Source organism: Sinohyriopsis cumingii, unplaced genomic scaffold, assembly GCF_028554795.1.
Source record: "Sinohyriopsis cumingii isolate HCF-2022 unplaced genomic scaffold, ASM2855479v2 utg000160l, whole genome shotgun sequence".
NCBI lineage: Eukaryota > Metazoa > Mollusca > Bivalvia > Unionida > Unionidae > Sinohyriopsis > Sinohyriopsis cumingii.
This window is the reverse complement of record NW_028315873.1, coordinates 7,344,291-7,367,070: the sequence shown is the minus strand read 5'-3', so window position 1 is coordinate 7,367,070 and position 22,780 is coordinate 7,344,291. Positions and strand designations below refer to the sequence as shown.

The window sequence follows — 22,780 nt, the reverse complement described above, 5'->3', positions numbered from 1 at the left end:
TATACTGGAACGCGTCGCCACTGATTGTCTTTACGTCGTATCAATTTGAGGACAGGCATGACACGTCGTGCAGGGGTACGTAACGGACTAAATCGAGCCAGTTCTTGCTTGGACAAATCCAGTAAACTTTGTAACATGCCCGATCTCTCTTGAACTTTGATTTTGGGAGAAGGTACTTTGTGAGCAGCAGCCACTGCCACTAAATTGGATGGTCCTGCCACTGGGGAAGTAATTTTTGGGGTCATCAACGGAGAAGTTCTTGGTGTGATCAACGTCTCCAAGTATTCTTCAGTTCTTGGTGTCATCAACGGAGAAGTGGATGAACGTGAGGATGCCGGAGACGCAGTCACTGCCGTGGCAGGTCGTGGTTTGCGAGTGTAAGGTTGCGTCCTGGCCGAAGTGCCTCTCTTGCGACTAGTTTTCTTCTGTGGACTTTTCTTTTTCTGGGGACTTTTTCTCTGTTTCTTTTTCTAGGGGCTTCTTTTCTTTTTCTGGGGTGGTGTCTTGTAAGAGGAGGGTCCCGCCACTGGAGAAGTTCTTCTTGGGGACCTGGTCTTTTTCTTCTTGGGGCTTCGTTGGATTTTTTTCTTGGGGAGAAGTTTGGGGGCATTAGGATCCCATCCTAAGAGTGAGCGAATGATGACCCCTCCTAGAGTACCGCTCCCTCCAGGTTTCAAAATGATTTGTTTTTTGGTTTGAGTGTCGATGCGGGGATCGGCCAGTTGGACCAAAGCGACTTTGTTTCGATCGAAAAAGCGTTTGGTTTGATGAGGAATCTGAATGATTCCTTGGAGTAATTGACGTGCCGTCACCGTGAACCATCGTAAGACTTCTTTGAGACTAGCTTCTAAGACACGAGCTCGTATTTGTGGATTTATTTCTCGACTGATGCCATACAAGGCACGAATCAATTTGATGGGAAGATGCGACTGAAGGGACGTCATGTTGACGTTGTCTGAGACAGACGAAAAAGGGTCTGAGGTTTTTATAGATTTTTTGTGGAATGAAATTAAGTCGAGGACGGAGACGTGTACAGGACAGGCCCTCCGTCTTGGCACCAGTGGTGAAACAAGTGGGTACGAAATCGCAAATCCTCGGGGGTCGTAGGTTTCAAATCGACGAGTAAATAGGCGTGTGGCGTTTGAGTGGCATCGTCGTACGCCTGAGTCAGCCAAGGCGTTCCTAACTGTTTGGCTAAGACTTGCACTTGCGATTTATCTCGAGGGCTTTTAAACAAGACCACGTAATGCGCATTGAGACTGATGGTGCGATGGGCTTTACTTTGTTGAAACAAATTTTGGGTGATGTAAACGACACTGGCATTACGGTGATGCCCTTTGCGCGTGAACCACAGTTTAATTTCTTCTTCGTCTTCTCCTAACATGTCGTCAAAAATGACCAAATGGGTTAGACGGGAGTCAGAGACGATGCCGTCGTCTTCTTTAGGAATGCCTTCCACAAACACGATGGAATCGCCTTGACTTTCTCGCAAGAGGCTGTACGCCGATTGCCACTCTTTGTAACACCACACGATCCGTTGAGGCGGCCGATCGATCAAATGATGTTTATGTTCGATCAAACGTTTGACGAATTCGGTTTTGCCTGAACCGCTAGGTCCAGCAATGAGCATGTTAAAGGGATGGCGAAGATACAAAGCCTCCCAACTGGCACGATCTAAGTGTTCGTCGATGACTTTGACACTAGAGGAAGAGGGAGCAGAGACAGCAGAGGTAGCCATAGTGTGAGAAATGTCACTTGTGACACGAAAACAAACAAGACAAGAGTTTATATACTTTTTTTCAGAACACGTTTATTGAATGTTTCAAACATGAATACGAAAGACAAAAATACATAAAAGCCAAAGGCTTAAGTATAAGTATAAAAGGCACATCATAACCATTAACGTGGAATAAACACAAGTGTCTGTACAACATGTTTTGGGCAATGTTCTAACCAGTTCTATAGTAGGGGATAAGGTCACACAAGTGTCCTCCCGAAAGGGTGTTTCAGGCCTGTCCACGACAGTCCCGTCCTGGGTGACGGGTTCTTCTGGCACTGTAACTAACACAGGTTGAAAAGTCGCAAGGCTCACAATCGCATTCCACTTCAGAAGCCCCACACTTGAATTGTGCCTGTCTAAACTTGTTTTGTGTTTCTCTGAAAGTATTCATCTTGTTCGCTCGGTCTTGGTAGTCACAATGAACTATCGATCTTGCCTAGGGTTCCTTTTTATATACAGACCAATACCGACGTGTCCATACGGTAAGGTGAAATGATTGGGAAGTCGCACTCGCTTCTGGTACACGATTTGATAGACTTTTTCCAAGGGTCGACTAACGATGTGGTGAGTGGGTAAACGTACAATTTTGTTCGGTTGATAGCTGGTCACTTTAAAGTTTGCATCCTCTCCCGATTGCAAGGCTTCTTTCAATACCCCAAAGTTGACCACACGACTGGTACGATAATTCAGAGTCAATCCTTTCACTTTACACGTTGTGTGCAATTCTCCTTGTGGGTCCCGGTATTCGTAGCCGTAATTTTTGGGACCACCACTGACGAAACTTAGAATCTTGTCGTCGGTATGTTCGTCTGTCCAGGCTCCTAAACGGTCTCCTTCGATGTCAGGGTGCTGGTGACTCGGGTGATGGATGTAAATACAACTGTCCGTGTCAAAGTACAGGACACGTTCCCCTAACAGTTCTAAAGCTTCGTACAATTTTAAGCGAGCAGGAGCTGTCACGTAAGCCGCAATGATGACATTTCCAAAGGGGTCGTCTTGTACAAAGTCCAGAACTTCTTCGTAATTGACCAAGATCAAATCCTCGCGAACGACGTCTACGTGTTTCATGTATTTGGTTTTATCGTGAATCATCTGAAAGTAGCGGGAAGGTTCTGTCAAATATTCCGTCTTGGGTAAACACGGTCGTTGAGCCATTTTACCCCACAAGCAATTTAACATCACTTTGGCAAACGACCGCCTGCCTTCGTTTTTCTCGATGTGGTCTAAAGAGATGTCTTCTTGTTCATAGTATTTCTCTTTGAATATCTTTTCGTCTTCGGAAGTGTGACACCAGGAAGGATAGCCGCTGGCTTCTTGCTTCAGTTTCAAAAAGGCATCCACGTAGTCGGCGAAAATGCCTTTCTGACTGGGGTCACCCTTGTGGTATTGTTGTGTCTTGGGAAAGTGGCAAATTTCGTATACTTCTAACAGTTGGTATCCCATGTCCAGAGCTTTGAACAATTCTACGCTGACCCAGGTTCCCGTCAAGGCCCGTTCTTCCTAGGTGTGCTCACAAGGTTGGTCTTGGTTGCACGTTTCGGCACAAGTACGGCACAATGGAAACATCAGTTTGCCTTGACAATGGTGAGGTAAGACGGGATGGTATAGGTTCGTGGGATGCAAAACTTTACACTTGATCAAGCCTTCGTATTGTCGAATGTTTTTCAGGTCGATGTGTTCCGTGAACAATTGTGGGTGCCCTGCAGGAAAGTGACAATATTTGCACACGTAAGGATACAGCGAACACACGTCCAAGTATTTAATTTCTTCTCATTTCTCTTCGTCGGCTTGGTACAGAAAACAGGTGGCATTGGTCTTTCCACCTTATTGCGTTGTCCGGTCCCTTGCGGAGGAGAGACGTGGGCCATTTTCAGTGTGGCTTTACCATCGGTGATGTCAAACTGGTCATTAGATTGTTGTACGTGTTGAATCTTGTAGATGACTTTGGAAGGGGTTAGTTCTGCGGGTCTGCTAAACTCGATCCAAACAGGGGATTTCAAGCTGTCGTGATCTATGGATAGTGTCAAGCGATCGTCTTCTTTGGGTTGACATTGTCGCTTGAGTGCGGTGAGCAAAGAATCCCACATCTCGGTGATAAACCCTTCTGCTTTCTCCAATGGTACGTCGGACTTGAAATCTTTAAACTTCACTGTGTAGGTGTAAGCCGTGGTTCTAAATTTTCTAGAGGAGCGCTTTTCCGTCTCTCGAATGGAATAGTACTTTTCAAGGTTGATTAAGGGTGGTGAAGTTTGTTTAGAGGGTTCGGATTCTGGTTCACTCATGTCCTCTTCAAAATCACTGGCATGAATTTGTGCCAAGACTTCAGCTCTGGTACGAGGCGATAGATCACGTTTGTGCCTCTTATTTTCTTCTTCTTCTTTCTTCTCGAATGAATAGGATCGTTTCATCTTGAGTGCAAAACGTCAAATGACTCAAGTTTAAACACCATAGACTAATTTATAGTCATGGCAAACCAGCGTATATAAAAAGGGTGCTTGTCTTGTCCTTTCACTATTCATTTCACTCTCAAACCGAGCACAACGATGGAAGAGACTACCCAGACGGAACGTTTCATCAGAGCTTTGCGAGGGGTCATTAGAAAATTCTCTTCAGACCAGCCGACGGACTACTCTCCTTCCTTTCGAGATAAAAGTCAAGATACTTGCTATATCTGTCAGAAGAAAGGGCATTGGTCTTCAGAGTGTCCAGACCGTCAAAAAAGAACAAAAACAGGGGCTAGAAAAGACAAAAGTCAAGATACCTGTTATTATTGTCAAGAAAAAGGATATTGGTCTCCAGATTGCCCAAAAAAGAAACAAGAGGAGTCGGAAGAAAAGAAGGATTCTTCAGAAGAAGAGAGAGATTCTTCAGAGGAAGAAAGCAGCCAGGTGAAGAAAAAGAAACAGGAGAAGAAAAGAAGAAGGGAAGAAAGTGAGGAGGAAGAGGAGGAAAAGACTGTGACGGTGAAGAAATTGAAACAAAAGAGAGAGTAAAAAAAGAAACAGAAGAAGTGAATGTAATTTATAAAGTGTTCTGTTGTGAATTGTGAATTGGATTGTAACTATGGAGTAAAGAATACATTAATTATATAAGGTAAGTGTCTTTGAGTTTTGATTTTAAAATAAGAAGGTACACTCACGCACTCATACACAGACATGTACTATAAGGGTAAAATGGGTTTTTTTGTTGATTTTTGAGTTATTGGCAAATTGAAAGGCTATCTCTTTTCGAGAGAAGTGGGTGGCCCTGAAAAGGGCCTTTTTTGGTGTAGGGGTGAGTTTAAGCAATCAACTTTAACTGCCTTAAGCCTTTGCCACGGCCGAGGCCTACTTGTGATGATGATGATTGGGTTGAAATCACTAAGGGTGGTACGATAGGCTTAATCACAGGGTTGGCGTGTTTAGCTCGGGAAGGTCGTATTCTCTTCGGTCGTGATAAAGAAGTCTGATACATTTGTTTCAGACTTCTTAACTCCGCTAAAATGTCCAACAGTACAGTAGCCGTTTGATTTTCACCCTCTTGTTTCTTTGCTGCTACTTCTTCTTGCTGTTGTTTTTTTCTTACCTCTTCTTCTTGCTGTTGCTGTTGCTGTAGGAGAAAAGCTTGTTCCGCTTCCTTTTGTCGTTGCATAAATTTCTCCAATTCTTCTTTCTGTCTCTGTCTAAAATTCTCCACTTGCGGTAATGAAGAATGAGACGAAGGTTCCGGAACAAATTCTTGCGAGGTAGGAAAATCCACAAAATCCCAATGTACCTCTTCTGAAAGTAAGTCCGGGTTCCCTTGGGCGGTCTCCACTGCTGGTGCACCCCAATGGATCGTTTTCTGAGTTTCCGTCATGTTGAATCACTGTCGCATAGATTGACAGCACACAGGCGCTAGCGAATCTATATAGACCACATGACGTCACAGACTGCTCTCTTCGGATTGGATGCGGACTGACTGAATTTTGTCTCAAGAGGGTACTTGTGTATGGACCGGCAGTTAGAAGGAGTTTAAGAAGAAGAAGAAGAAGATGTGACAGATGCCATCTATGTTAATATTAATATTAACATAAACCCAAAGGCCCTTTTCAGGGCCACCCACATTTCTCGAAAAGAGATAGCCTTTCGATTGCCTACCCCTTTTTTTATTTTTTTTTTTTTTAAAATCCCATGTTCAATTCCCCTTGTCCCTAAAGTAGTTTTTTTTTCTATCATGTTCAATTCCCCTTTGTCCCTAGACAAACCCAAACTCTATTCCCATGTTCAATTCCCCTTGTCCCTAGACAGACCCAAACTCTATTCCCCATGTTCAATTGCCTTTGTCCCTAGAATCGATATTTTTTTCCATTGTTCGAATGCCTTTGTCGCTAAAATCAATATTTCCTTTTTTTTCCTTTCTCCAATGTTAAATTCCATTGTCGCTAATCTTACCCAGGGTTTTTTGCCCATGTTAAATTTTCATTGTCGCTAATCTTACCCAGGGTGGTTAATGTTAAATTTCCATTGTCGCTAATCTTACCCAGGGGGTGTTTTAAATGCTAATTCCCATTGTCGCTAATCTCACCCCTTTCACTACTAACATATTTTATTTTAATAGATGAATTGACAATTTATATATGTTTTATATTCTTAAGTCTTTATTTTGCCCTATCTAGACTTGATGCATTTTTTTCGCTATAATGCTATTTCACATTTACCAACTGGATGGTAATTTTTTAGTGTGTCAATAAGAAAGGTTACAAAGTTGCTAAACAGTGCCTGGGGATTTGTTTTTGGCAAAATAACTTAAACTTATATTTTAATAAGATTTGAACATTTAAGCTCGTGAATCTGTCTGTATATAATTTTAATTGCAGATAAATTAGATCCTAAGCTTTGAAATAAATATCTTCCTATGTTTTTGCAGGACAGGCGCAATAAAAAAAATCAAGTTCTCAGGTTGACGGTAGACTTTGATTGTGTGCAATTAGTTCTCACAATGACGTCCTCAGAATGATAGCAAAGTAAGAGTAGTCCCCATAATGTTTCAAGAAGCATACGGCAAAAATGAAGTGACACAGATACTGCCCGGCTTACAGTTAAGCTTACTTTCAAATTTCTCACATATACTTTCATTCCTTCTTATGGTCCTCGAAAAGTAGTCATATGTCAAGGTCCTCAGAAGTATATGTATACACGTATGTGTGTGTGTGTGTGTGTGTGTGTGCGTGTGTGTGTGTGTAGAGAGAGAGAGAGAGAGAGGATTTATATAAACCACTTATGCATGGTAATCTGGCATTGTTATACAATACCAGGTGGCTGGTATATTGCTATATATCTCATATCTAAAATAAGAATTAAGAAAGGGAGTTGAAAAAGTTTAAATATCGATAATATCATTTAGATCCTTGCATTGGAAAATTAAATTTCGGTTGTGAAACAAAGGAAACAAATTAGAATATATAAGGACAACAAGAAATCATGAATACATATTTGACAATGTTTTGAACTTTTCAACCACATACACAAACAAAATAAAGAATGCTAACCTTAACCTTTGGTCGTCACGCTAAGGACTTCATTACTGAATCACTTTCTACTGACTGTTGACATCGTTAGATGGAATGGTGAACGATGCTAACAGATTGTCACAAATATGAGGTAAAAGTTGAAAACATTGTTAAATATGAATAATAATACTACACGCTTAAGCTTTCACTAACGAAATCATGGGTACTACTAACTTGTTATTATCACGATGCGTGATATAATTGACAAGAATCTATTAATTTATGAGAGAACAAAAAAGTTATTTTCATTAATATAATATTGCAACAATGTATAATATTTTATTAATATTGCTAATACACGTATCATTACAATTATAAATAGGACTAGTAGAATAACAGAAAGAGGTTCACCCCGTTATTATAAAGTGTAAGATCTGTACATTAATTTTTAGCATATCATGCAAGTGATACTTATTGTCTGTGTAGTTAGTCTAGTGACATCGTTTATTGTGCCCTAATTATGCAGACAGAAGCTAAATCTACTAGAATTTAAACCGAATACATCAACCATCAACTATACTGCTAGCACTAACAAATACACATCCAAATGTAAATAGTTAAGTGTCTTGAATCAGAACCGTTGCAAACAATTTTTACTGACTTCATTTCTTTTTGGAATTATTGTAAGTATATTTTTCCTCTAGCATTTGCAGTTTTATATTTTTGATATTACCAAACGTTAAAATATCACTTTATGTGATTTTGATTGGTCCAAATAAGCCCATGATATTTTGCAGAGTATTCTCTTTATTAATTGGCTGCAATCGTGAGCTAACTTGTATAAACCTGCCTAATAGAATATTTTGTTTTCAATGAACATATTTGACCGCCATGTTTCGAGGCTACTCGCGAAAAGGAATTGTGTAAAAACGTTCTCGTCTGCTTCAATATGGCTAATTTCCCCATACAGGGGTATGTTATGCCATGTATAATATATTATGACATTTGTCACGAAATTGTATAAATCCTTTTATTTATTAAATACATGTACATGCTGCTGGTCGAGTAGCAGGTGATCGGGCGTTGCTGACCGAGATTGGTGGGTGCTGACTGCTTGACTGACCAACCTGCAATATTGACGGCTTGATAGGCCAGTGTGACTGTTAGCCGAATGTGCTGGTGACGGATACATGTAATCTTTTAGCCGTGGGTTAATGTTTCGGGTTTGTAAAACTCAGTGTGTTTTTGGGGCTCTACCGATAGCTTGTACATCAGTCCCTTTTGTTTACATAATTTCACTATTTGAGAGAATACATTATACTATATGAGTAAAATACTACATTTCATTACATGCTGTTGTGCAATCACTGTGAATGGTTCACCCATTGTCATTGTACTGTGCAAGGTCATTTATATGTACTTTCATTATTAAGTCCGTGCGTTGTATGTTAATTGATCCAATATTTTAATCATATACACGCACATATTATTTATACTTAATTGCTCATTCAAGTCGGTCGTTATTATTCATTGTATTTGTATCACCAGCAAAAGTGTTCTGTTGTAAATCCGAAATTCCACCCGGTTATCTTGTGACAACATTATAAATGGCTAAAACCACGAGACAAAAACAATAACAAAACAAGTACAAATACGGGTGATATGTTAGGCTGCGTAAACTTGGACCGTCTACTGCATTCTAACCGGTACTTTATCAAACAATGTGACATCACGCGCATTTGACATTCTGTGGTGAAAAATGATTTCGTCTGTGTAAAATGTTCTTTCTAGCCGGAAGCACGCTTGCTCTATGACGAATAGATTGTAAGATAAGTATATTATATTTTAAAACGCTAATACTAGTTCAACTTTGTTTGGGACTATTTTTAAGTACAACAAATGAAAGGTGCAACGTCTGTCAGAATGAATGAAAAATGTTTCGTTCTTCGTTCTATCTAAATAATTTCTACTGAAATATAAACTGTCATAAAAGAATTTGAAATGGGTAATGATTTAGTATAAAGTTTATGAAACTCGTTGAATAATGTCCAGCTTTTGTTCGCCAAGGCTCGCAAAATCTCGTAATTATTGAACTAGTTTCATAAATTCACTATTAAATCATTACTCATTTGAGATCACATTTGTACCATACGTTGCCCTAATCGCAGTACGTATTAATCACATAACACAGATTATATGAGTTTTATTGTATTTTGAAATTTATTTCTTATGCGTACAATTATTTTCTGATAGGAACACAGTCCTACATTTTTATCAGCAATCAAGAATTAACTGTAGGTTGTGTGGTGTTTTCGAATTGCAAATTAGGTTTATATTATGCTGATTGATTGTGGTTATCATTGTTAACAACATCACTCAAGCTTTAAACCAAACTGATCCTTTCTAGGAAACTCATGAATGTCTATTTTGAAATCAACTAGTATTAGGAATAGACATATTGCCGGGCACAAGGTAACCACTATGCTTTATATAAATAGAAGGATTTTATAGCGACACCTATATATGAAACATAGGTCTTTTAAACGTTTTTTTATATGATCTGTTATCTGTCAGAGTCGTTGTAACTTACCCTAATCCCTGTATGATGTGTCAAATGTCAGAGTCGTTGTAATTTACCCTAATCCTTGTATGATGTGTTGACTGTCAGAGTCGTTGTAATTTACGCTAAACCTAGTATGACGTGTCAACTGTCAGTCATTGCAATTTACATTAATCCCTGTATGATGTTAACTGTCCGTGTCGTTGTAATTTACCCTAATCCGTGTATGATGTGTTAACTGTCCGTGTCTTTGTAATTTACCCTAATCCTTTTATGATGTTAACTGTCCATGTCGTTGTAATTTACCCTAATCTCTGTATGATGTGTTGACTGTCAGAGTCGTTGTAATTTAATCTAATCTCTGTATGATGTGGTATCTTTCAGAGTCGTTGTAATTTATCCTTATACCTTTATGATATGTTAACTGTCCCTGTCGTTGTAATTTACCCTAATCCCTGTATGATGTGTTAACTGTCACAGTCATTGTAATTTACCATAATCCCTGTGTGACGTGTTAACTGTCAGAGTCGTTGTAATTTATCCAAATCCCTGTATGATGTTTTAATTGTCCGAGGCGTTGTAATTTACCCAAATCCCTGTATAATGTGCTAACTGTCAGAGTCATTGTAATTTATCCTAATCCGTGTATGATGTGTCAACTGTCAGAGTCGTTTTAATTTACCCTAATCCGAGTATGATGTGTTGACTGTCAGAGTCGTTGTAATTTACCCTAATTCGTGTATGATGTGTTAAATGTCAGACTCGTTGTAATTTACCATATTCCCTCTATGTTAACTCTCCGTGTCGTTGTAATTTACCCAAATCCCTGTATGATGTGTTAACTGTCCGTGTCTTTGTAATTTACCCTAATCCTTTTGTGATGTTAACTGTCCATGTCGTTGTAATTTACCCTAATCTCTGTATGATGTGTTGACTGTCAGAGTCGTTGTAATTTAATCTAATCTCTGTATGATGTGGTATCTTTCAGAGTCGTTGTAATTTATCCTTATACCTTTATGATATGTTAACTGTCCCTGTCGTTGTAATTTACCCTAATCCCTGTATGATGTGTTAACTGTCAGAGTCCTTGTAATTTACCCTAATCCCTGTATGATGTGTTAACTGTCCATGTCGTTGTAATTTACTCTAATCCGTGTATGTGTTAACTACGGAAACCGGTTAGTGCCACGTTGAAATCAATTTTTTATCTCGTAATTACGACATACTATCTCGTAATTACGAGTTAGCTATCTCGTAATTACGACTTGCTATCTCGTAATTACGAGTAAGCTATCTCGTAATTACACCTTACTATCTCGTAATTACGACTTACTCTCTCGTAATTATGAGTTAGCGATCTCGTAATTACGACTTACTATATTGTAATTACGACTTAGCATCTCGTAATTACGCCTTAGCTATCTTGTAATTACGACTTAACGTCGACTGGAAAGATAATAATTCACGTGATCGAAAGTCACAAGTAAGTCATACTCATGTAGACAAAAGCGTTTTATCCCAAACCAAGTGGTATTAATTTAATCCAAACATGTGCATCATTTCTTGCGATTTAGGGTGGACCGTACGAGAATATGCAGGTTTTATTTTCGTGTGGAATTCACAGCATCAGTCACCAACTAGGAATAGGGTATTCAACGTCTTAGTTTTGTCTCTTGATTCTGGGAGCGAGAATGAGTTTAAATTAGATGGGCTGTGGAAGGAAATGCGGTAGGTGACACGGTACATCTTTGTCTGTCTATCAACGAAGCCATGTATATGTCTATCAAATGAACTCTTTAACTATCTATCTGCCTCCATATCTGTTTGCATAAATATACGTCATACAACTTTACAAAAAGATGCATGGCTGGTTATGATGCAATTAAACGTACAGATGAAACCATATATTGGTCATTTAATTAAAACAGAAATATCACAGTGTGATTACATTTTATATTGACGAAATGTATTTTTGTGTATTATTTGTCCTGGCATACTATGTACAAATTGTTGTTAAACATGAATCATAATTATCTATTTGGAAAGGTCTTGTGTACATCGTCAGTTTTTAAATGTAAATATCTTAGAGAAAATTATCAACATAAATTCCTTAGCCGATAAGGTACGTGAGAGATAGAAAGAGGTTCTCTTGAACGTTTATTTCAGTATACAACTTTTTACACGGAACTATAGATGCACGAATGTCACTTGCACATATTTACAAATGCCAATCTGATTATACTCATGTATAAACAGATTAGGTATAAGAGACAGGGGCATTGAACAAAATATATTTTTATTGGGAATTACTTACAGATATATGTATTTTGCTAATTTCTTATTCGTTTTTCTTTGGATATATACGATCGATTGAAATTTATCTCCCACCACTTTTAAATGATGTTATAAAATATCGGAAACATGTGTGAGCAATAATTTAAAAAAATATCACCTAAGTAGTCATGACTAACTTTTATATGCATAATCTAATACGTTTGTGTGTGTGTGTGTGTGTGTGTGTGTGTGTGTGTGTGTGTGTGTGTGTGTGTGTGTGTGTGTGTGTGTCAGTGTGAGCGAGACAGTCAACTTTTAGAAAGAGAATTTTTTAATTTTTTGTTAGTTCATGGGAATGTACATAGCAAGTAAATTAATTTTATTTAATGACTGATCCATTTCTTTATCGATTAAATCATGATAATTGATATAGTTTTAATCACTAGGACAACCGTACCAAAAGTGCTTTAAAATAATATTGAAATTCTGTAATACTTCATCAGTTCAATTTTCGAACCTAAACATATCTTATATCCCAATACCATTTTCAGAGTTTAAAAAGGATACGTAGAACCGCCTATGCCATCTGTAAATTATAACAGATAGCTACTGCACCATTTGCAAATAGTTGAAAATTGCATTTTCTTGTACCTTCTACTTAATGCGGATAAATTGGGCTCAAACTTGGAATGCGCCATTTCTCGAGAAATTGCGCGCAACAACTTGGAATTTCTAATTGTTGCGCTCTTTCTCGAGAAATTGCGCGGTAGATGGCTTCAACGTGTAATAGCCATTTCTCGAGAAATTGCGTGCAACAACTTGGAATTCCACATTAATCGGCGTCTTTACTTTCGCAAATTCTAAGCATTAGTCTGCTATTTAATTATTTCATATTAGTTTTCAATGATTTATATATCTGTTTAAAATCTTTATATTTATTTAATCTGATTTTTGTTTCCATGGCATTTTTTTATATGTTAAATATGTTTCCAAAAAATATTTGTGCTTAAAATATATGTCTGAAAAAATATTTTAATAAAATAATAATATATTTAAATTTAGATGTATTTTGTATTCTTTGTTTCTTTCTGTATTCTGCCATTTTTTACAAATTAATCCTTTTAAATACTATTGCAACTCTAGGAAAGGTCTTGAAACATATTAAACATCTCAAAGGACTTTTATTATTTTCCCACTGAACTTATTGGAGTTATTCCAAGTTGTTGCATGATGCTTGCATGCAACATTTTGGAATTTTGTCCTGGAAAGATGGATTTAAATGTAGAAAATGTCTCAAATGTTGTTGTTGTTTTTGTAGGGTTTAACGCAATTTTTCAGCACACGATAGGCTATGCATGGCGGCCAGTATTAATGGTGGAGGAAGAACTCGGGAAAACCCCAGAAAGAACCACCGACCCAGGAGAAGCTACTGGCAAGCTCTCTCACATACCCACATTAGCCGAATCCGAGACTCGAACTTACGCAGACAGAGGTGAGATGGCAGTGATCCGTAACGAAGAGCGCTTTAGACCACTCGGCCACTCGGGGCCCCACGTCTCAAGTGGAGACGTTGCACAAAATTAAAATCTGGAACATATTAAACATCTCAAGAGACTATTACTGTTCCCCATAGGGTTATATTTCACAGCCTAGAGTATTTTTTCTAAGTTGTTGCATCATGCCACCATACTTTTTTTTTAAAATTTTAGTTCTGAAAAGACTAATTTCAAGGTAGGAGATACCTAGATGGGAGAAGTTGCATAACATTAATAGTAGGAAGATATTAAATGTCCAAAGTATCTATTACTATTGACCCATAGGCTTGTATTTCACAGTTATGGGGGTTACTTCAGTGAATGTTGTGTGATGCATACATGCCATTTTTTAAAAAAATAATCTTTTAAAATTATATTGTAAATATAGGAAAGGGTAAATATAGGAAAAGTCTTAAACGGAACTGTTGCAGAAACTGAATATTTGGAACATATTAAAGGTCTAAGGATCTTGCTATTGTTGTCCCATTGAACTTATTGGAGTTATTCCAAGTTGTTGCATGATGCTTGCATGCAACATTTTCGAATTAAGTACTGGAAAAATGGATTTAAATGTAGAAAATGTATCAAGTGGAGATGTAGCACAAAATTAAAATCTGGAACATATTAAACATCTCAAGAGACTATTACTGTTGCCCCATAGGCTTATATTTCACAGCCTTGGATGTATATTCTAAGTTGTTGCATCATGCCACCATACTTTTTTTTTAAATTTTAGTTCTGAAAAGACTAATTTCAAGGTAGGAGATACCTTGCATGCAACATTTTGGAATTTTGTCCTGGAAAGATGGATGGATGGCCAGTATGCTATGAGTGTCTTGTGTATATAATACTTTTAAATTCTAAAAATAATCAGAAATGACCTGTGTTCGTCTAAATTTTATCAAGAAAAGAAAGAACGAAAAAAGGGAAGGGAAGAAAGAGGAGCATTATGTTTATTAGTTTATTAGCAAGCATTGGGTTTCCCATTTTATATATGGTTGGTTAAATTTTATTGATTTAGTTGTATTATGTGTGAGGTACCGGAGGATCACTGACATCAAAATAGGTAGGATTCATTTTCTCAAACAACAACTAGGTTATTGTTTTAATTATTTTATTTGTGATATTATTTACAGCTGTATAAACTTTAAAAAAAAGCAAGATATACACATATCAAGAACAAATTTTCTGCTGACAACTGTCTTGGATGAGAACTTCGGCCTCAAGATAGGAGATTCCTTCAACAGCTGCCATCAGGTGTATCAGTACCTTGAAGAAAATTTTAATAAAAACACATTATACAAGATCACAGAGTTTATAGTTACCACAATGAAAGCGTGTGGTCAGGTAATGATAACGGATAAGTAGCATAGGAGTCCTCCATTAGGAAAATACAGACAAGGACGTTATGGGGCTATGTCACATGGCGCTACGCGAAGTGAACAGGCCCATAAAAGAGTCTGGAAAAAAAACTCAAATGGACAACATATTTTATAGATATACCTTCATCAGATTACCTGTACCCCTCCCTTTATTTCTTCTTCCTTTACACATACTAACATAATGCAGCTGCAATGCTGCGCCAATACCCCGAAAGGGAAGACTATTAAGAATTTTTTTTCGACCTTTTGGCATATTTTAAAATGGGTGGACATGCTCTAGATGGGAGATATACAACAAATATTGACAATGCCCATTTCACATTTGACCTTTAGTGAGGTCCGGAGGACTTGGGTTATCTTATCAATTGACAATGCCCAAAAGGTCTATCTCTTCCTATCTGCGAAAGTGTTTCACCACACACATACAAACCACTAAGGTTTCAAATAGTTTCTATGAAAAACACTTCTCGCCCAAATTTCAAAATTGAATATTTTTCTCCTGATGTGATATAAACAAGGAGAAAGTCAGGACAACTGGGATTATTTAATTTTGAATAACTGCTGTCAAAAATTACGTAAATAATTAATATCTAATATCATTCATGAAATCTGGTGTCTTTATACTAAGGAATTGGTCTCAAAAAGGAGCAGGATAACATGTACATCAGTGTTTGTTTCTTAAATAATCAGGAATCTTATGACTCTCTAGCTGTACCTATTATTACACCAGGGGAGGTGTGAATGATATCTCCATTCCTTTCCAACACAGTTCGATAGAAAGATGCTGTAAGCAGTTTGACTTTTAATGCTTTTACCAACGATCAACCTGCATCTTACCTCAACTTGGGCTTCATGGCTGGCATTCTCATTCTCATCTTCTGGTGCACTGGCAGTCTGTCAAAAAGTACGTAAATAATTAATATCTAATATCATTCATGAAATCTGATGTCTTTATAATAAGAAACTGGTCTCAAAAAGGAGCAGGATAACATGTACATCAGTGTTTGTTTTTTTAAATAATCAGGAATCTTAAGACTCTCTAGCTGTACCTATCATTACACCAGGGGAGATGTGAATGATATCCACATTCCTTTCCAATATCATTCGATAGAAAGAAGCTGAAAACAGTGAATGTTAACGCTATTACTAACGATCAACAACGTGCATCTAACCTCTACTTGGGCTTCATGGCTGACATTCTCTTCTTCTGCTTCTGGTCCATTTGTAGTCTGTCAAAAAAGTACACAGAGCATAAATGTCTCATTGACAACAGCCAAGATGAGTTAATGGATGCCATTTTATAGTTGCCAACAGCTTAAGAATATGATATACTGCTCATGGTTTTAAGTAAGTAATGAATGTTATGAATACTTTTTGTTTAAAAAATATTTCTTCCCAAAAATATATGTGATGGAAGTTATATTTTTTCTGCATAGTTTGCCTAGAGTGAAAAAAGTTCCTTGGGCCCGCCCTAATTAAAGTGAAACTTTGGTGCCAAATCATTAATGCTGTACCAAGCATTTCAAGCAAATACTTAGTAGTTGGATAGAATGGCTTTACAAAGAAAAATGATTACTCTTTAAGTAAGGGAATAATAATAATATTAATAATAAAGTTTTTGTTACTCCAGCATAGCTGTGGTCAAGCAATGGGTCACATTCTTGGCTATCCTCTTGTGACTCTTCCACATCCACCTCTTCTTGGGCAATCACTCTGTCAGGCTGTCCAAGTGGTGGTGGGGATGGTGGTTTTTTCCCAAATACACCCTCATATGGTGTCATCTGTATCACCCTGCTCACTATGGTGTTGGGTTGATCTGAAAGTGTTTACCGACATTTGAAAGATAATACCATATATGAACACTTTCTTTGAAATGGGCTTTAAAAAAGTACAACCTGGCAACATTATGTGCAGAGAAAGGCTACAGTCTTGAACACCAGTTTTAAGTGCACATCATTGCTTCATGGTGTCTTGTTAACATTTAACTTGGTTGGTTACATCAGTGCCAGAAATGGATATGATATGTGCTTTATTCGGTATGACCATTTTACTAATTGAAGCTGTTGATGGTCAATCAACATTGTACCTATAACATGAGCTCTTTGATAACATGTGGAGGATGTAGTTAAATGAAGCATAAACTTATCAGTGGATAAATACAGCACATATTAGACATTGATGTCATGCAATCAAACTGTCAACTGAATCACTTAACCTAAACAGAAACTAACATTGTATGAGAAGAAGCCACATATGCCAGGGAGCTGGGCCATCACCATGATGGGTGGCCTCCATTGCTGCAATTTTCTCCTCCAGTACCCGATTCCCTCTCTCCACCAATCCTTGAGACTGAGGATGACGGGGACGTCCATGAACAATATCACTTGACCCTGGCCACTTCTGCAGGAGTCTATCAAGAGCTCCAAACTCTGATCCATTGTCTGTATGCAGAATGGCTGATATTCCAATGATGCTAAACATATGGGACAAAGCGAGATAAACCTCTGCTTGAGTCTTCTGGACCAGTGGTGCCAGTAAGTGGAACGTACTGAAGTGATCCATCAGGTGGAGTATATACTTATAACCACCTGATGGCTTCCTCGTCATGTCGACAAGGTCAACTTGCAAATATTAATGTAAAATTATTAATGATTTTTATCAACTATGTTTTTCTGCTGTTTTCATAAATTGCCAAATTGCAAATGTATATTTCATTTGTTTGTATTTTTTTTTACAACAATATGAAATAAAAAATAATGATCCATAGTGATTAGGAAGAATGTTGACAAGTATGAATTTCCTATAATTTTGGTATGGAACAGGAGATAAAAGAACTATCTTTGTACATGATATATACAGATAAATGCATTTATCAATTAGTGATATTACTGTTACACATATATAGATTCACAAATGCAGCAAGGTTATTAACCATTTTGAACACACCTGACAACGAGAGAACAAGCCCTGGCTGATTATAACTCTGGGTGGGGCTTGTATAACTTGTGCCTTATTCCTACTGGATGTCCTGCACATGTTGATGTACTTTTGAACAGCACTTTTGGGCAGGCCTTCATATTGGTCAGCAACCTGGGTATAAAAAAAATACATAGCTTATCAAGAAAATGTAGCTCCAAAATATGTAACAAAGTTATGTATAGAAATAGAAATATTATAAGACAGTTTATTTTTTAAATATGACATCATATTTATAAGACAGTTTATTTTTTAAATATGACATCATATTTAACAAATATAAAGAAACTAAATTGATAATAATAATAATACTATTAATAATTATGCCAGTCTTCAATTTGGCTGAATATATAATGCATATTGGTGTCACCGGCCCGTACGAGATAAACCAACTGGTCAAGGCACGGATTTCTGATACCTTGTGTATTTTGACTCATTCCTTCCCATGTAGAATGGTCTGATGGAGTGCGTTTAATGTTGGATGGATGAAAACATAATACATTTTATTGCATTATACCTTGTGTAGCATTACGCGTTCCTTCCCATGGCCAGTGGCCTGATGGAGTGCCTTTAATGTTGGATGAAAGTCCTCGATGGGTACTACAATCAGTCGGCCACTTGTCTGAAAATATGAATTGCAATATTTGATAAGAATTAGGCATCAAATGGAATAAAAATTCCAGGCCTTGTTACAGCCATTACTCACTTGATTACAGCAGGTCTCATTACACTGATTACAGGCCTTGTTACAATATTCCAGGTGATTATGATTATTGACAAGATCTTTTAGGGCCTAGTCACAGTGATTGCTGACTTGATAACTACAGGCCTTTTTACAATGTTTACTGACCTAATTACCACATGCCTTGTTACAGTGATTACCGATTATTTCCACTCTTGCCATAGTTAATAATAACTCGATTACTATAGATCTTGTCATAATGATTTCTGACTTGATTACTTTGAGTCTCATTATAGTGAATGAAAGTTATAAATTTTTCTCCTTAACTTACATGAGCTGAAGTTGCTCCCGAGAACTTTTGGTCTCGGATTTGCTTGGGTACAGTCAAGACTCTGGTATGGACCCCATCTTCTCCTGGTATGGACATTGATCCATAACCCTTCTGCTGAACCTGTTAGTATAAGCAAATACAAGTAATGACTGCCAAGTTTTGTCATCTTTTTATGTTGGTATTCTATTGTTCTCAACCTTCTTTGTCTTCTTTTTTAATTAATAGATCAACAAATAAGACTACTTAAAGAGACAGTTTTGTTTGCTATTTTTAAATACTTTTAAAAATGGTGTATTATTATCATTGTCATTTTTTGCCACCTACAATGCAGTATATTGTATACTATTTTCATATCTGCATACCTTACCAATTATCAAGGTTGTTAGAATTATCTCTGATTTGCATCGGTAATTTTAGCATTTGGGTCTTTCAGCTTCCCATAGATTATTCTATGAGATTGTGTAGGTATAAAAGGAAGTCATCTCTACTGATCCAGTCTTATAATTATATATGACTTCGATTCTTTTCTCCCATTTTCATATAAGTTTACTTGATTTTCCAGAACTAAACTTTCTGTTGTATACAAAAATATTATGGCAGTTTAATTATACTGATATAAATGAAATTCGTTTTAATTAACTTTACTATTTCCATTAGCAACTCCTGTGTGAATACATTAGGCATATATATATATATATATATATATATATATATATATATATATATGTATATATATATATATATATATATATATATATATATATATATATATATATATATATATATATATATATATATATATATATATATATATATGCACATACACCTATACATACATAAATATTTTATACATTTCGTGAACTTCTGTATTTGATCATATTTCCTTCACTATCCATAAATCATGATACAATTCCTCATACATCTTTATAGCTGTTGGTTATTTCTACTGCTTTAAATTATGCATTATTCTAATATAACTCTGGCTTTATCAATTCAGACCATATGTGTATTTATAGTCTATGTAAAATATATGTTTTCCTTCATTTATTGTTATATGATGTTAAACATACATTGACAATATAGTGCTGGTTTCATGTACCTCTTCTATACCACACCGTAATTGTCATAGAGTGTATGATTTAATTGCAGTTCACACACAATAGGGTGTCTGTGTGGTTTTATAGCACACCTTGCCCAGGTAACAAGGAAATTTCTGTATTACTGTGAAAACAATTCCATCCATAGTGTGAAATAAATGGACAAGGAAGGTTATCAAGCCATGACCAAACTTAATCTCTATTAATACAAATATTCTGTAGGTTTGTTCAAGTAATTGTTCTGTATACAGGTCAGTGTATCAAACTGTGAAACTGCTGAGGTGACTTGTAGGATGGATAAATCTCATGACACTTGAATTAGCATAATTTAGTCATATACTTTGTTACTCTGTGTTCATTTACAGGTTCCAGTTGCCAAGTGATTATGTTCAATATTTCTTACACTGTAAAACTCTTTAAAACATGGTTCCATCTGTGCTAAATGAACTTGAAGGCTGTGATTAATTTACTCATGAGAGCAGATTGTATATTAGACAACATATTAAATTGATTTAATTAAAAAGAATAAAGATATAAATGGTACTATTACAGATAAAAATGAATTTCTAATGCATCATTATGAAGATGATAAAACATTAATTTTGAATGGATCGGAAAAAGCTCTTACAAATACAATGCACGCAAAGATATCAGGCCTTAATGTAAACAGAGAGAAAACAAGACTATTATAGGAAGCATGAAAAACAGCTACATCCATTTGTGTATAGAGAAACATTTATGCTGGGTAGTTTATAGTTTCACAATATGAAGCATTATCTTCTCTACAGATTTAAGTCACATAAAAAATATTAATTTTGAATGGATCGGAAAAAGCTCTTACAAATACAATGCACGCAAAGATATCAGGCCTTAATGTAAACAGAGAGAAAACAAGACTATTATAGGAAGCATGAAAAACAGCTACATCCATTTGTGTATAGAGAAACATTTATGCTGGGTAGTTTATAGTTTCACAATATGAAGCATTATCTTCTCTACAGATTTAAGTCACATAAAAAATATTAATTATGATCACTAATTAGATGACATCAATAGACTAATGACTCTGTGGTTGTTGATAGTTCTTATCCCTTATGGGAAAAAGATTGTGATAAAATCACATTCTTTTTTTCAAATTAAATCAGATATTAATAAATTTACCAATTCCTCCAGATTGGTTCATTATAAAAATTAAATAGTTTAATCTACAAGAACTTGTGGAAAGAATCAGTTGACAAGATAAAATGAAAAATAAATAAAAGTTATGAAGAAGGGGGGCTTGCAATGATTGACTTTAAAAAATGTCATTTGTTCAATCAAAATTACAGAAGACAAGACTTATGTAGAAAAAGAATTGTAAGGTAGTCGTTGGGATGGCTACCAATGTACAGGGAATATGAAATTAAAATATAAAAAAAATTATTTGCATCATGACCGTGTCTTCGGTGGATGCTACAGCTACCTTCAGTAGTCAATACACTATTACAATTCAACATTTGCCACAGTTTCGCTGGGTCTTTACTATTCTCTTCAACTGTGTTACAAAAATAGTTAGATTTGCCGCAGAATTCCTCTGCACTTGATTTCTAACTTAAAAATTTACTTTTTAAAAAGAAACATAATTCATACGGTATGTTTACTGCAAGCCAAGTACAATGCATTATTAGATAAATTGATTGATGTTATGTAAACATATTTATTAATATTTATTTGCATAAGATAAAATGAATTTGTTAGGCTTATAAATGTTGATTCCAAATATAAACAAGACAACAAGTTTCAAAGTTTTAAATCATTGCTCAGCAATAGCTGTTGAGTTTAGGAAATAAGGAAACTTCATTTTAATAGTCATTAATACAGTATATAATCTATTTGCACAAGTGAATGTCACAACCTGTCTTAAATTTAACTTTAAACCGATGAAAGCGATGGGAAAATATACTTACTTTATGCTATAACTTAGCCAATTTCGCTGACGAATTGTTGCAGAAACCTACATCTTGAACTTTCCCATCCAGAAGACTGAATACGTTATTGACAAACACCTTCGTCACAGATTTATTTGTGGTCTTGTTGTTTACATATTTTTCCGTGCAGAACGATTCAAAAATGTCTCTGTCAACATCCTCCATTCTTAACACTCTAATGGAACTGATGCTCAGCCAGCAGCTCGTGTCTGTTTATATCGGTTAGCAAGGTCACGCAATTTCTCGAGAAAAAGCGCAACAACTCGGGATTCCGAATTGTTGCGTTATTCCAAGTTGGAGCCCAACAGATACAGCTGTAAGTTTGTATGGTATATGTTTTGTTTACAGTATTGTGAATCAGGCATCTTATTTTCTTATACAAAATGTTGTTTTTATTTTAATAATTATCATCATTGTTTAATTTGTCAACATGAAAACAAATGTCATCCACCCATTCCTAACTCGGTCCAATGAATAGCGGAGAACTCGCCCTGGGAGAACTCACCCCATGGTGGTCGGACAAGTCGCCCCACTTCGCCTGGAGGCGACGCCCCATGGATCATGTATAGTAATTCTGAGATACCGCCACATGGTTGTTAAGGCTTTATGTATCGTTGTTTTTCTTCAACTTAATAACTTATAAAATCTATAAAATGTGAACATTTTCCATTTGATCAACTCCTCTTCTGTACTTAACGAAACATAAGTGTTATCTGTCCCTTTTGC

General features: G+C 36.4%; 3 protein-coding genes across 3 annotated transcripts; all 3 read right to left on the bottom strand.

Annotated features, from left to right (window-relative positions):
• Positions 1-14,716: 14,716 nt before the first annotated feature.
• LOC149774713 (uncharacterized) lies at positions 14,717-17,855 on the bottom strand. The gene is made up of 3 exons (XM_089944792.1): positions 16,627-17,855; positions 16,174-16,230; positions 14,717-14,888 (listed from the first exon to the last, which is right to left on the bottom strand). Exons 1-3 carry the CDS (start codon positions 16,780-16,782, stop codon positions 14,793-14,795), a joined length of 309 nt encoding a protein of 102 aa, XP_089800918.1. The 5' UTR covers positions 16,783-17,855; the 3' UTR covers positions 14,717-14,792.
• Positions 17,228-17,608, bottom strand: LOC149774714 (KRAB domain-containing protein 2-like). The gene has a single exon (XM_089944983.1). It carries the CDS (start codon positions 17,606-17,608, stop codon positions 17,228-17,230), a length of 381 nt encoding a protein of 126 aa, XP_089801109.1.
• Positions 17,856-17,908: 53 nt separating the features above from the next.
• LOC149774712 (uncharacterized) lies at positions 17,909-22,337 on the bottom strand. The gene is made up of 4 exons (XM_089944981.1): positions 22,034-22,337; positions 18,991-19,110; positions 18,495-18,599; positions 17,909-18,091 (listed from the first exon to the last, which is right to left on the bottom strand). Exons 2-4 carry the CDS (start codon positions 19,084-19,086, stop codon positions 17,909-17,911), a joined length of 384 nt encoding a protein of 127 aa, XP_089801107.1. The 5' UTR covers positions 19,087-19,110; positions 22,034-22,337.
• Between the last annotated feature and the right edge of the window lie 443 nt (positions 22,338-22,780).